Below are 13,581 nucleotides of genomic sequence, written 5' to 3'. Positions count from 1 at the left end.
GATTTGCGGTTGAGAATGATTAGCCAATCATTTGCTGCCACGTAGACTTTTTAGGCTATTTGGTATGACGTGACAATGAACAATTGGCTAAAAGGGCACAAGACCTACTGAAACATCACCTTACTAATATGATGTTTACTTAAATTTAAATAGTTTTTTAAAAATAAAAAATATAAACATCACCGTATTTTGAAAAATATCGATCCCGTGATAACTACCATGAAACTAAAAAGACTTATAGTTCATTCTTAATCATAAATTTATAAATTTTATTATTTATTTATCATATATATATATATGGATAAATTAATAATTATCAATTTATCATCATATTTACGTCTCTAAATGATTGAAATTTCAAGTCATTGAGGCATTGGTTTTATGAAATTTAATGGATATGAATTTAAATTTTGTGAGAGAGCATATGAGAGCGATATATATGTACATATGTATACATATATTTATTAATTTATATAATGTGTATAAAAATCTAAATTATACTAGGAAGGGATGACTTCTAATTTGGGCCAGCACTAATTAAGGACTTGATTTTCAATATGCATTATTGTTGGCCCAAGGCCGAGGTTGTCCATGTTTTCTTATAGCACCCTTTCATCTCTTGCTCTGTTATGTTTTGTGATGTAGTTTAGTTCTCAGTCTATGTTTAGTGCCCCCATTTCTAGTGAACCTTTTTGCATTCCCTTGTCCACTTGGTAATTTCTGCACTATTTTTTTAATGAATATTAGTTTATTAATTTATTTTTAGAAAAAAAAAAATTGTGGCGCCAATTGACTAGCTTGATCAAGAAGGGAAAACATTATAATTTACAGAGTTGTGCACCTAAATTCCTAATCCAATGTTGCTTGCAATTTGTGGTCAAAACTCCTAACTTGCAGGTGAACCAAAAGCTAATTTTCTAGAAGTTTTTGATTTTTTTGAAACATAATTTCTAGAAGTTGAAAAAACTATAAAATCCAGAACAATATACATAAAATTAAAAGCAGCAGGTTAAAGAAGTTGGTCTAATATATATGTTTGGTACATCCAACACTATCTAATTCTACTTGTTCCCATATATCTCTCCCAAATTTTCTTCCTCCAAATTAAAACTCCATCCAAGTTTACTCCAAATCATCCTTTTTAAACCCTTATACTTAACATTCAAAACCCACCATCTAAAGATGAAAAACACAAAGAGAAACAAGACAACAATCCTACCCATATTAATGATCTTCATGATAATCAATCTTCCAAGAAGAACATGTTCAGTTTCAGTAGTTCAGTTCATCTTTGGGGACTCCCTTTCTGATGTTGGGAACAACAACTACCTAACAAGAAGCTTGGCTCGTGCTTCTCTTCCATGGTATGGCATTGATTTTGGCAATGGCATGCCTAATGGTAGGTTCACCAATGGCCGAACAATCGCCGATATCGTCGGTATCTATCTATCTATATATCCTCTAATATATCTTCCTATTTATATATATATATATATATATGCATGTATTAATTGATTGTGTTTAATTATATTTTGATCATCATCTTGAAGGGGATTACATGGGACTACCAAGACCTCCAGCATTCCTAGATCCATCTCTGAATGATGACATGATACTTGAGAATGGAGTGAACTATGCTTCCGGTGGTGGTGGGATCTTAAATGAAACTTCATCTTTGTTTGTAAGTTGAATTAATACTTAAGCCTCTGGCATATATATATATATATGTGTTAGTAGTTAATTAATTAATGAATTAATTATTTTCAGATACAAAGGTTTTCACTGTCCAAACAGATTGAGTTGTTTCAAGGAACACAAGAGATGATAAGGATGAAGATAGGTCCTGAATCTGCTGACAAGTTCTTCAGTCAAGCACGCTACGTAGTTTGCATGGGAAGCAATGACTACATCAACAACTACCTTTTGCCTGTTTATGCTGATTCATGGACTTACACTGGAGACTCCTTCACCAACTACGTCATTTCCACCCTTGATTCTCAACTCCGGGTAATTATAACTTATTTCTATACGTGCATGCATGCATGCAATGGATCTCGTAACTTATATATTAATCAATCTCAGTATATATATATATACATGCGAGTGTAGTTGTTGTATGCTCTGGGAGCAAGGAAGGTGGCATTTTTTGGATTGGGGCCAATGGGATGTATACCACTGCAACGTCTCATGTCATCAGATGGTAATTGCCGAGAATCAACAAACAAGCTTTCAAAAGGGTTCAACAAAGCAGCATTGCAGCTCTTGAATAACTTAACAAACATACTCCCAAACTCAAGCTTTGTGTTTGGAGATGCATATGATTATTTCCAGGACATCATTGATCAACCTGGAAAAACATGGTTTGTACGTAGTACTACTTAATTAGATTTGGATATTATATATGTTTAATTAGTGCAAAGTCATATATGATTGGTAGTAATTAATTAATGTTGGTTTGGTCTTGCAGGTTTCAGTAACTCAGACAGTCCTTGTTGCACCATTGGAAAGATAAGGCCAACTTTAACATGCACTCCATTATCAACTTTGTGCAAAGATAGAAGCAAGTATGTGTTTTGGGATGAGTACCACCCCACAGACAAAGCCAATGAGTTGATGGCTCATGAAATCATTAGAAAGCTTGGCTATAAACCCATCAATGGAACAACAAATTAAGTTTGGCTATAATTATATATTTGTATGTTTGAGGATTAGATATTTTAGTGGTTGATACTTGGTGGAAGTTGCACCAACTCAACTTGAACTTTAAAAAAGGGTTGTGTAGGTTTTGGTGGATGAGGTTGTTCAGCTGGTAAGATATTTATATATACATATATATATATATATTGGTTGATAAACATCAAGGTAAAGAGTTTTTTTTTTTGTTATCTTTTTTTCTTTTTATTATTATTATTATTATTATTATTATTATTATTATTTCTTGTTTTTGAGGGTAGTATTGCACTGTCACATGCATGTGGCATCCAATGTTCTTCTGCAAGAACATTGCATGATTGGAATGAGAGAGGACAAATGGCTACAGAGATTGAATGACGTTTGTAAGCAGCTTTTCTTGCATGTATACTGTGTTGCATGAGTTTTAAGTTTTTAACCTGAAATGTTTGCATGCAATTATTAAGGCCAATTTTTATTGACTCTGCAAGAGTTTTGTTTACTAAGATTTTGTGAAAAATAAAAAAAAGAGAACCCTTTAGTCATTCATGACACATTGTTGGCCATGCTATACAATTATGAACAAAAAAAATTAAAAATCTTTTTTAAAAGAAACTTAAATAAATTAAGATATTTTTTCCTTTTTAATAGACGTAATTTATCCATTTTAAAAAAAATAAAAAAAATTTAAAGACATTTTACTAAAAAAAATAGAACTAGTTTTGTTTTTTTAGACGGAATAGGAACCGGCCTTAATTTTTATGTTCTAGCTAGATAAATAATAATAATAAAACTATTTATTTTTACAAAATAAACATTTTTTTTATAAAAGACAAAGATTTAATTTTTTTCAAAGCAAGCAATAAAAAACACACATTTATAAAATGAAAAATTATATTTAATTGAAGCGCTAGTTAAAAACATAGGTGTAAACATTTATTTTTATAAGCATATGCAAGTAAACTGCCCCCAAGACCTTCACGCTCATACACTCTATTTATTTGTAATAATATAATATTTCATAATAATTAATATATAATAGCATCTAATATACAAATAAAACTAGTCTCAAACACACACTTCAATAATTGCATCTTGTTGACCACCATACCCTCCATAATAGTAGATTTGGTATCTCAAATCTACGGATGTTCTAAGCAAGCTGCAATCTCTTTTTCTCTTTTATTTTTTATCATTTTTTCAATATCCTCGCATGATATAAACTTATATATATATATATATATATGTTTATTTTTTTAGGGATATAATTATTGACATCAACATTTTTAAGTAAAGAAACGAGAAAAACACCACCACGTTTTGAAGGACATACACTAATTTTAAATTTAAAATAAATTAATATATAATTCTTTTTACAAAAATATGTAAAACTATAAGGCTTTAATGAGAACAAGATTTTTTTCCTAGCTAATCCTAAATCTTTCCCCATTTTTGTTAAGTCCTTCACACTCATACTCATACATTATCGTTTATTTATAAAAATATAATATTTCATAATAGCAATAATACTAGTATCTAATATATAAATTATATATTTATAAATAGTAGTCTCAAACACAGAAATACAGCTTTTCAAGTGTATCTAAATGACTAGAACAACAAATATATATATATATATATATATATTAGCACTAACATTGTTAGCACCTAGTCAAAACAAACATGTTTTTAAACGAAGAAAGGACGAATACAACACCATTTGAGAGACATGTACTAATTTTAATTTTAAATAAACTCATATATAGTTTTTTTTTACAAAAATATGTAAACTATAATGCTCTAGTGAGAACAGGAAATTTTTTCCCTTTTATAATCCAACATCTTTCCCCCAATTTTGTTAGGAAATATCTATTTATTTTTTATTGATGGTAGAAATCATTTGTTTTTTCTTTTTTTTATAACGGTGATAATTGACCCAAAGGTCTTTGGTGGTAGAAATCATTTGTTAACTTTTATAATAATAATAGAGAAAATATCTAATAGTACTCTAATGTTTACAACTTTTCCTATCAGTACTCATTTTGATATGTTTTCCTACTTTTCAGTACTTTTTTGAAATTGTTTATTTTGTTCTTTTTTGAAATTATTTATTTTTAATCCTCATCATATTGGTAATTTTTTAATATAAAAAATACCACTAATTCGATGTTGTCAAGAGTGTCATGATCTCAGCTCAGTGCCAATGTAGCCCACCGTGTCATCTAATTAAGCACGCGCTAAAACTCAAAGTAGGGTGAAATTGACTCAATCTCAAGCTCAAAGCCCATTAACTTGAGGATATTTTCTAGTTTTTACCTATTACAATCTGATATATGTTTTTATATTATGTTATTTTTTATGGGGACACATGGAATGTTATCATAAATCAGAATCAGAAAATACCCTGATTTTGAAACCCGGCAAAATGAGTTATACCATGAGGATGTGGCTCGCCACCAGTGGCGGAAGCAAAACTAAAATTAAAGAGGTTCTAAATTTAAATTTATTTTTTTAAAAATATTAAATAATTCTATTAATTCAAACTTGAGATTATAATAATCAATATTTTAAAAATATAAAATATATATCCATCTAAAAATTTTGGTACAAATACTGCGTAATTAAAAAACAACTCTAAATAAATTTATATATAAGTCAATTATTGTTGGGGGACTTAAGGCTTCACTTAAGACCCCTTTCGGAAGCACTAACACACCCGTAGATGTCCTAATAACCTGTCAAGATTAGTCTCCAAAACACATGCAAAGATAGGGCTATAATAGAGAAAGAAAGAAAAACACATACAAACCACTGACGATGAATTACGTGGAGTTCAGCACTTTGCTCACGCTCCACGCGGGTCGGAATTGAAATCCACTATGAAGAATATCTCCGATGGGCGAACAACTCTCGAGCTCGCCTCGAGAAGAAAAGCAATAAAAAAATCCTGACTTATATATATCTCATCCCCAACTCAATGAGAGATAATCTTATTAGCATATATTATATGTTAATATATCATTATATACTAACATAATAATATATGCTAATATATCTTTATAACATAAGTCAACATGTGACTAACATGTACATGCCCACACAAAGCCACTCATAGTTATTTCTTATCATTGTTTCTCTTCACAATTTTAAATACAACAATTATTCAACAAATAATCTAATGAATAATTAAAATGTTCATAACAATTAATCACAAGTATATAACATTTTTTCACAAAAATTTTCATAATAAAAAAAATACTTAACAAATATCTAACCATCATTCAACAAGTATAAATACTTTTACACAACAAATAATCACTAAAAAAAAATTAAAAAAAAAAAATAAAATTAGATATAAAACAAACAGAAAATCCCTATAATGAAAATAAAATATAAACTAAGTAATAATTGATCAAAGAGAAAAAACTCACCAGTCTATGAGATATCTGATGTTTTTTATTTTAGAGATTTTGCGATAGCAATTGCATTTTTTAAAATTTTATTTTTATTTTTATTATTTTTAAATTAATATCCTAAATATTGATAATTATGTGTTGATAAATTCAATAAAAAAATTTATATGTAAAGTTTAAAAACAAAAATATTTGACGATTTATGTTTGGCTAGCCATATTATTTATTATCACTCAACATCAAATTTATTTAATATAGTAATTTTATTAATTTTTTTATTTAATTTATTTTATATGATAATATGAGATAGAATTAAAAAAAAATAAAGTAGCATTTTTTATATGAATTATAATAATTAATATTATACATATCCCTATTATTATAAAACCCCCAAATAGCCGCCATGAGTTGGCACCTATGCATCCTCCTCCTGGGCCTAAAGCCGCCATGAGTTTGCACCTATGGCTCCTTGGCTCATCACCCAACAACTCTTCCTCCTCTGTCCGGAGATCTTAAGCACATCGGAACAAGGACAAGCTCAATTGTAAGGGTAGATGTTATGTCGGTGAGTAAAGTTATAGGCAATATATAATTTTGGATTAATTTATATTTAAAGCTAAAGATGTTTTAAAATGTGAAAAACATGGAAGATTTTTTTAATAGAATTAAAAGTTTTGGAGGGAGTCGGTGTCACTTTTTTCCGAAAGTAAAATAAAAGAATAATTAATAATGGAGGTGTACGGTCATTATAAAAAAAATAATAATGGACGGAGTGTATATATTATTAATTATTATAGTGTTATAAACTAATAACTTTGTGGTCCATGTGAAGCTCTAGGAGCATGTCACTGTGAGGATGACGGAGACTCATTTGGAAGATGCCATAACAAAAGTTTCTATTTAGACCTTGTTTTTGTTTTTATTTTTTTTTAAAATCTATATATATAGCCTTTATTAATTATTTTTATTTAGCTAAACCTTTTTTTTAATTAAAATGCTTACATATTACCCCATGAATAATAATTATTTAAGTACATTAGGGCAACATAATTTTCAAGTTGAATTTAAAGACATGTAATAAAATATTATTAATTATCTATGAATTCCTACATGGATTTATATGGATGAGAGATTCTAAAATTTTTTATAATAATAAATACTGTATTTAAAAAAATTGAAAATAAAACTGTGATATGATAATCAATTCATAAAGGATTTATGCGTAAAAATCGAATCTGGTTTAGTGGTTTTCAATATATTTATATTAAAAAAAATATATATCTAATTTACATTATAGACTAGCAATCTATGCCGGAAATATTGTTATCATTTTATATAATTGTTTAAAAACCAAAAGATGTATTTTAATTTTGATGTTTATAAACTGAGGTAAATATCAAAGTTTATTTTATAATTAATATAAATATAATTATTATTATGTTTTGGTTTTTTTTAATATATACCATATATATATATAATATATATATATATATATATATATATGCATTTGCACACATGAAACAATATTTTTTAATCATGTATAATTTTAAAACAAAAGCAATATTTTTTTTATCATTTTTAAAAACTCATTTCTCAAATAGGAACAAACACATTTCCTTAACATAAAGTCAAAAAAAACAAAAAATTTATCAAGAACAATGAGAATATGAAAAATGTTATCAACACAAATGTTGATATATATATATATATATAAATCCCATTGGGTTCTATAATTGCATATTTACCCTCAGAAGAAATATAATTATATATATACCCTTAAAAAATATAGGTAATTATAGATATACACCTACTATTAGATTCCGTTAACATAAGTTAATCGAACTTTATTAACTATGGTTATAACTTGAATTAAGATATACAAAAAGTCCAAAACAACCTTTGTAAATGGTCATTTTATAATAATTTTTTTTCAAAAGTATATATGCAAATTGTATAATGGTTGTTTTATATATTTGTTGTTTGTTAACGGATAATTTTTCAACTAATTTGAACCCCATGGGTATATACATAATTATATGTATTATTCAGAGGCATGTGTTGGCTATCTTTTATTCAGAGGTTAATTTATAGTTTTAAAATTTTTCAGGAGTACACTTGCAAAACTCCCATATATATATATATTGTTTTTAAAATTGTAAAAAAAAATATTTTAAAAAATAAAATAAAATTTCAAATGTCATTTTAAAATAAAGATGTCGACCGCATAAAATTCTTCCCACTTGACAATTGACAACTGACAACTTTGGCGTATGTGAACACATGTCTTTGTCTTTTTTTTATTATATCTTTAGTCCAAGAGTGATATCCAATGGTTAGCTGAACAGAACTATTGTTACTATTGTTATTACTCATGCAAACACATTTGCATATAAAATGCGAACAATCTTTAGACTATTAGCATGAGATATTTTATATAAAAATATATTTAAATCTTAGCTTATATAAAATAAAATGAAATCTAGTAATTTTACATACTTATTTGTATTTTATAAATATGTTTATATAATGATTAATTATAAATCATTACATATTATTATTATTATTATTATGTCTAAAGAAATATCAAGTTGTTGTACTGTCTTTTCTATTTTTTTAATAAAATAATGATTTATTTATTTTTATAAAAAAAAATTCTTACTTATCACCTAAAGAATTTTAGACAATAGATTTCATTATTGTCCTCTTCGGAAAACAAAATCATTTAACATGAATTAATGAATGTTGAACAAGGACAAGGGAAAATATAGCCTTTTCTCAATTGATGATAATAAAGACAAATAATAAAAAAAAAATAGTTGTCTATTGTATATTTTTTTGAATAACTTGATATCTGCCATTGAAAATATATAAAATAAATAAATAACTAGAACCATTCACAAGCCATCACATAAGAATTTAACATTGATAAAGACTACAAATTCGTGGGGGCAGAACTATTACCAAATGTTGATGGTGACATTGAAATTGAAGCCAATAAGGAAAAAGCTTACTAATTAACTTAGAATTTAATCACTGCCAAAGAGCTTCCATGCAAAAGTTTAAGGGTTAATATTCATAATTGAACTCTGCCTTTAGTTTGATGCCACTCCTGCCACATGACCAAGTGATCGTCCCAAAAATTTGTCATCGTGTTGGAATGTTATTGGTTTAGGCAGTGTATTCACATTAGTTTATGTGCTATTTAAAATTGATGATCTTTCATAACGATTATTTCTTAAATGTTACTATCGTCATTTATTAATTTACTAGTTTCTTTAATGTTTATATTCATCATTGGTGTTGGTGGATCAAACTTTTTGACAAAAGTCGATGTCGACAAATCAAAAGCGACAAACGAAGACGGAGTGCAGCATTCGGCCATGCGCATTGAATGACTTCTGGAAATAATCCCTCCGCCATGCAACCCCTGGAGGGTAGAGCGAGTGTACTCTCACGTAACTCCCACAGTGACCCCTAAATATGAATCAGAATACGAGATGCTCGAACTCGAGACTCTCTCAATTACAATCATCGTGAGCTACTATCTGGGCCAAAATTTGCGCCCTCGATCGAACCTTTTCTTTTTGGGAAACCTAACAGTTGTCTTGTTTTACATTAATGTTATTTTTTAACTAATTTGTTAATTCTACTTCTTTAAGTCATAGTTTTATTTATTTATTTATTTAAATTATGTTATAAGTAAAAAACAAAAGAATACTAACTATTAGAAACTAATAAGAAGAACTACTTCTTGAGAAAGTTGTTGGTTATTATAATTCCCTTCCTAACCAAAAGGTTAGTTTGAATCCTTTGTCCATATTTTTTAAGAGTAAATAAGGAGCAAATGTTTTATTTTTTACAAAGACTACAAGCGCTATAAAAAATATATATATAAGTATAAAGGTTCATCAAAGTTATAATAAGTTAATGATATGCTAGTGATTTATTTTATGAAAACTGATAAATACACGAAATAATGAAGGATTGTATTTGTATCTAAAATGATGTATCAAAGACCATAATTATATACTGATAAATATTTTATACCATGCAACTTGAGAGGTGAAAAATATGACTCATTCCATAAAAATCATATTTGTTGGGACCTAATACATAGTAATAAATAGTGCTCTATAATGTTAGACCATTATTGAACTAATAATGTGTGAACAATACTAATAAATAGTATTGCGACAATAAGATTATAAGTTATTATTGGATTATCTGTAGTTTCCATGCCATTATTGATCGATCTTATCATTTCATAAATTAAAAATTTTATATTAATGTCCTTTTTTATATATATATTCCCCATGTGGCGATTGACTGATATTTTTGACTCATCACAAAAACGAGTTAAGTAAGACAATTAGTACACACACAAGCTTCAAACAAGAAAAAGTGAAAAACATCATTGAAGTGCAAGGACACACTCAAATAAGAAAAAAAATAAAAACTCAAGCGAACTTAGGATCTTACAGTCTATAATATATATAATACCCCACACCTCAAAATATTGAAAAAAATACAAAATATGAAAATAAGTGGACCCACGCATAAGCCATCACATAAAGATTCTCACGTTTGGTAAGGACAACAAATACTTAGCAGAATTACCCACTGTGATGATGACCTACATGCCAGCAGAATTAACTTAGATTAATGATCACTATTTACAGATCGTCCACGAAAAAAAAAACCCTATAAATATTCCTAATTCATCTATGCCTTTGTCCTGGAACCAGAAATAAATAGGCATACCCCTCAATTGACTCAAAACTCTCAAGCATCAAATTGCTGTTTTGTTAAGAAAAAGGAATTCTTGTATTGAAAGATTTCGTTCATTCCTACTACTTATACTTATCTTATAAGTATCTTATAATTTATTTTCATTTAAAAAAAACCTATATATATATTGCCTGATTCCTGATTCTTACTTTTTTTTTTCTGTTATTTTGTTTTTCTATTTTTTTTTGTTTTTATAAAATTTAAATTTATAATTTATAATTTAATTAAATTAACAATTTATAATTTAAGTTTATGTTTTTTCAATAAAAGACAAAAAAGCTCATATTGCACTTCCTAATGCTTTTGATTGAGCACTTATGGTTACACTATACAAATAATAAAGATAAGTAAAAACTTGTGTGCTACTTTAGTTTTTATTAATGTGTTATTTTTACTAATGAGTGTTTATTTATATGTTATATGTTTTTATTAAATAATTAATGTAATATTTATATTTATATTTTTTTATCAATGAGATTTTATTTTATATTTATTAAATATTTATAATAAATGTAAAAAATAAAACTATATTGTAAATAGTATAATATCTACATTCAATAGTTAAAAGTAAAAAAGATTTAAAGATGATTGAAATTTGTTAATAGTATGAATAAATAAATTATGAATTGAGAATAATATTTTTAAAATATTTTTATTTTTAGAGTTAAAAATATAAATGATGGTTGAAAAAATTTTACTGTGAAAGTTGTGGACTAAAAACAAAAGATTTCTCACCGAACTCCCACTCTTAACCAAAAAGAAGGGTATCACAGACGTTCCACAAAAATTAAGTAATTTTCTTAATCCTCTTACAATTCCGTTTTGGTCTAATATCCAATTAGATATATACTGTTTATCATGCAGGATAGATTTTATAAACACTTTTAGGAACATAAAAAATAACTATTTTAATACAATATGCTCTCCCAAAGTTGAGTGGGTCGCTTTTGCTAATAAAACAGTAGAGACCTCTTAGTAAGTTCGAACAGCTATTTATAGACGTTAATCTATGAAAACATTGTCTTGAAATATTGTTATTGATCTAGCCAGGCATTCAAGAGATTCCTGATCAACAAGAGATTCCTGATCAAGAACTCCTTAGCAAACTATCAAGTGTTGTATCTAATGATCAAACTCTCAGAGCCCCTGTAGGAGGACGCTTTGATAATCATACACTTTTTCAACTTTTCTCAATTTTCTTGCCTCTGATTTTGGAGAAAACTTCAGCAATATCAACCCCGGCTAAAGCGCTCCGCCCTTTAACTTGCATATGATTGTGGACAAATGATCTTTCACTACAATTATTTTTTAGGTGCCACTAAACCCTATAGTTCGTCTACTAATTTCTATAATACCTGCATTTACCATTAGTAGATCCAATGCCTCTTGTTTTTTTGGTAGCGTAATAGTTGTCTTTATTCCGCATTGCATTTATCTCTATATTATTTTGTCTTTTTTTTTAAAAAAAACTAAAATAACAAGCGTTGTTATTCAAAAAGATCGCTAGGTATGGAAGTGCACTAGTTACTGTGCCTTGAAGATCTCTTGAGGATAAATCCCTCGCTGGGCTATGCCTGGTTCCCTAGCTCTGTCTAACTCTATCTACTTATTTTTATTCAATTAAGTTATGATTTATCTATCTTTTGTAAATTATATTAAAAAAATAAAAAAAAAGAAAGAATACAACTATTGGTGACACCAATTTTTTGGTCAAAGATTTTATAACCCAGTGGCATTAGTCCTATTGCAAAAGGCATTGGTGTAGTTCAAGTCCCGAGTTTAAACCCCACTGGATGGATGCAATACTGATAATGAGTCCCAAGTTATGGGTGTAGATTTAAACTCTAAACCCTATGTTGTTGGGTGAGGCCACATGGACCAGATGATTAATTTCCGTGCATATACCCTTGACAGTACTGCACTTATTGTTTTTGTAAAAAAAATAAAAATCCTTTCATAAGATGGTTGGTTACTTTGCTTCCCCTCTAGACTCAACTCAAAATAATAATAATAATAATAATAATAATAATAATAATAAATAAATAACTGAGGAGATTCTTTCTATGCTATTATTTTTCTTATAATTATCTAAATAAAAAATTATATCTTAATTTCGTTATATATATTCTCGATCTCGGGATTAATATTTTTTGTTTATTCATCAAAAAAACAACTAAAACAAGACAATTTGTAATTAAACACTCAAGCTCCAAACAAAAAAAACATCATTGCCAAGGATACACCCAAAAAGGAAAAAATAAAAATAAAAAAGCCAAGGGAACTTAGGATCTCACAAGTCTATACCCCACACCACAAAATATTGAAATTGAACAGCCGTTGCTTCATAATTAATAATTGCTCTATATATTGCATTTTTATGAGCTTGATTTTGTCATCTAAAAAAAGAAAAAGAAAAAGGTTCATTCCATTATTAAGAACAGCCTAACAAGATTCTCCTTCCAATGTTTGCAAGCAAGCATGCATGTTATTACTTATTAGCATTCTCATAATTAACTAACATTAATTTAATCCTAAACTCCAATTCCAAGACACACATTGATATTTTTGTCTTCATGTTCAAGTAGTAAGAGTTCTCGTGGAGCATGGAGGACCATGATAATTTGCAAGTCATGCTCCTGTGCAAGTCATGCTCCTGCTGGGAGGACAATCCTATTACACACATATTGATCACATGCATTGAGAGCCTACT

General features: G+C 28.0%; 1 protein-coding gene across 4 annotated transcripts; it reads left to right on the top strand.

The window, feature by feature from the left end:
• The first annotated feature begins 1,043 nt into the window (after window positions 1-1,043).
• LOC120283838 (GDSL esterase/lipase At1g74460) lies at window positions 1,044-2,864 on the top strand. 4 transcript variants are annotated; one of them, XM_039290599.1, is made up of 5 exons: window positions 1,044-1,438; window positions 1,551-1,681; window positions 1,795-2,007; window positions 2,110-2,364; window positions 2,468-2,657. In XM_039290599.1, the coding sequence occupies exons 1-5, from the start codon at window positions 1,183-1,185 to the stop codon at window positions 2,510-2,512; spliced, it is 900 nt and encodes a 299-aa protein (XP_039146533.1). In that variant the 5' UTR covers window positions 1,044-1,182; the 3' UTR covers window positions 2,513-2,657. The 4 variants fall into 4 exon arrangements, with proteins under 4 accessions (XP_039146533.1, XP_039146535.1, XP_039146532.1 ...); XM_039290601.1 differs by having other exon boundaries at window positions 1,046-1,438; window positions 1,768-2,007; window positions 2,110-2,371; window positions 2,468-2,864; XM_039290598.1 differs by having other exon boundaries at window positions 1,047-1,438; window positions 1,768-2,007.
• Window positions 2,865-13,581: the final 10,717 nt, after the last annotated feature.

The sequence above is a fragment of the Dioscorea cayenensis genome, chromosome 19 (genome assembly GCF_009730915.1).
Source record: "Dioscorea cayenensis subsp. rotundata cultivar TDr96_F1 chromosome 19, TDr96_F1_v2_PseudoChromosome.rev07_lg8_w22 25.fasta, whole genome shotgun sequence".
NCBI classification, from domain to species: domain Eukaryota; kingdom Viridiplantae; phylum Streptophyta; class Magnoliopsida; order Dioscoreales; family Dioscoreaceae; genus Dioscorea; species Dioscorea cayenensis.
The sequence above is the reverse complement of the archived record's forward strand: the minus strand, read 5'-3'. Positions and strand labels throughout refer to the sequence as shown.

Coding starts and splice junctions, on each gene's coding strand:
- LOC120283838 (XM_039290601.1), top strand. CDS start 1,183: ATGAAAAACACAAAGAGAAACAAGACAACAATCCTACCCATATTAATG. Junction 1,439..1,550: donor AACAATCGCCGATATCGTCG/GTATCTATCTAT, acceptor ATCATCTTGAAG/GGGATTACATGGGACTACCA. Junction 1,682..1,767: donor ATGAAACTTCATCTTTGTTT/GTAAGTTGAATT, acceptor AATTATTTTCAG/ATACAAAGGTTTTCACTGTC.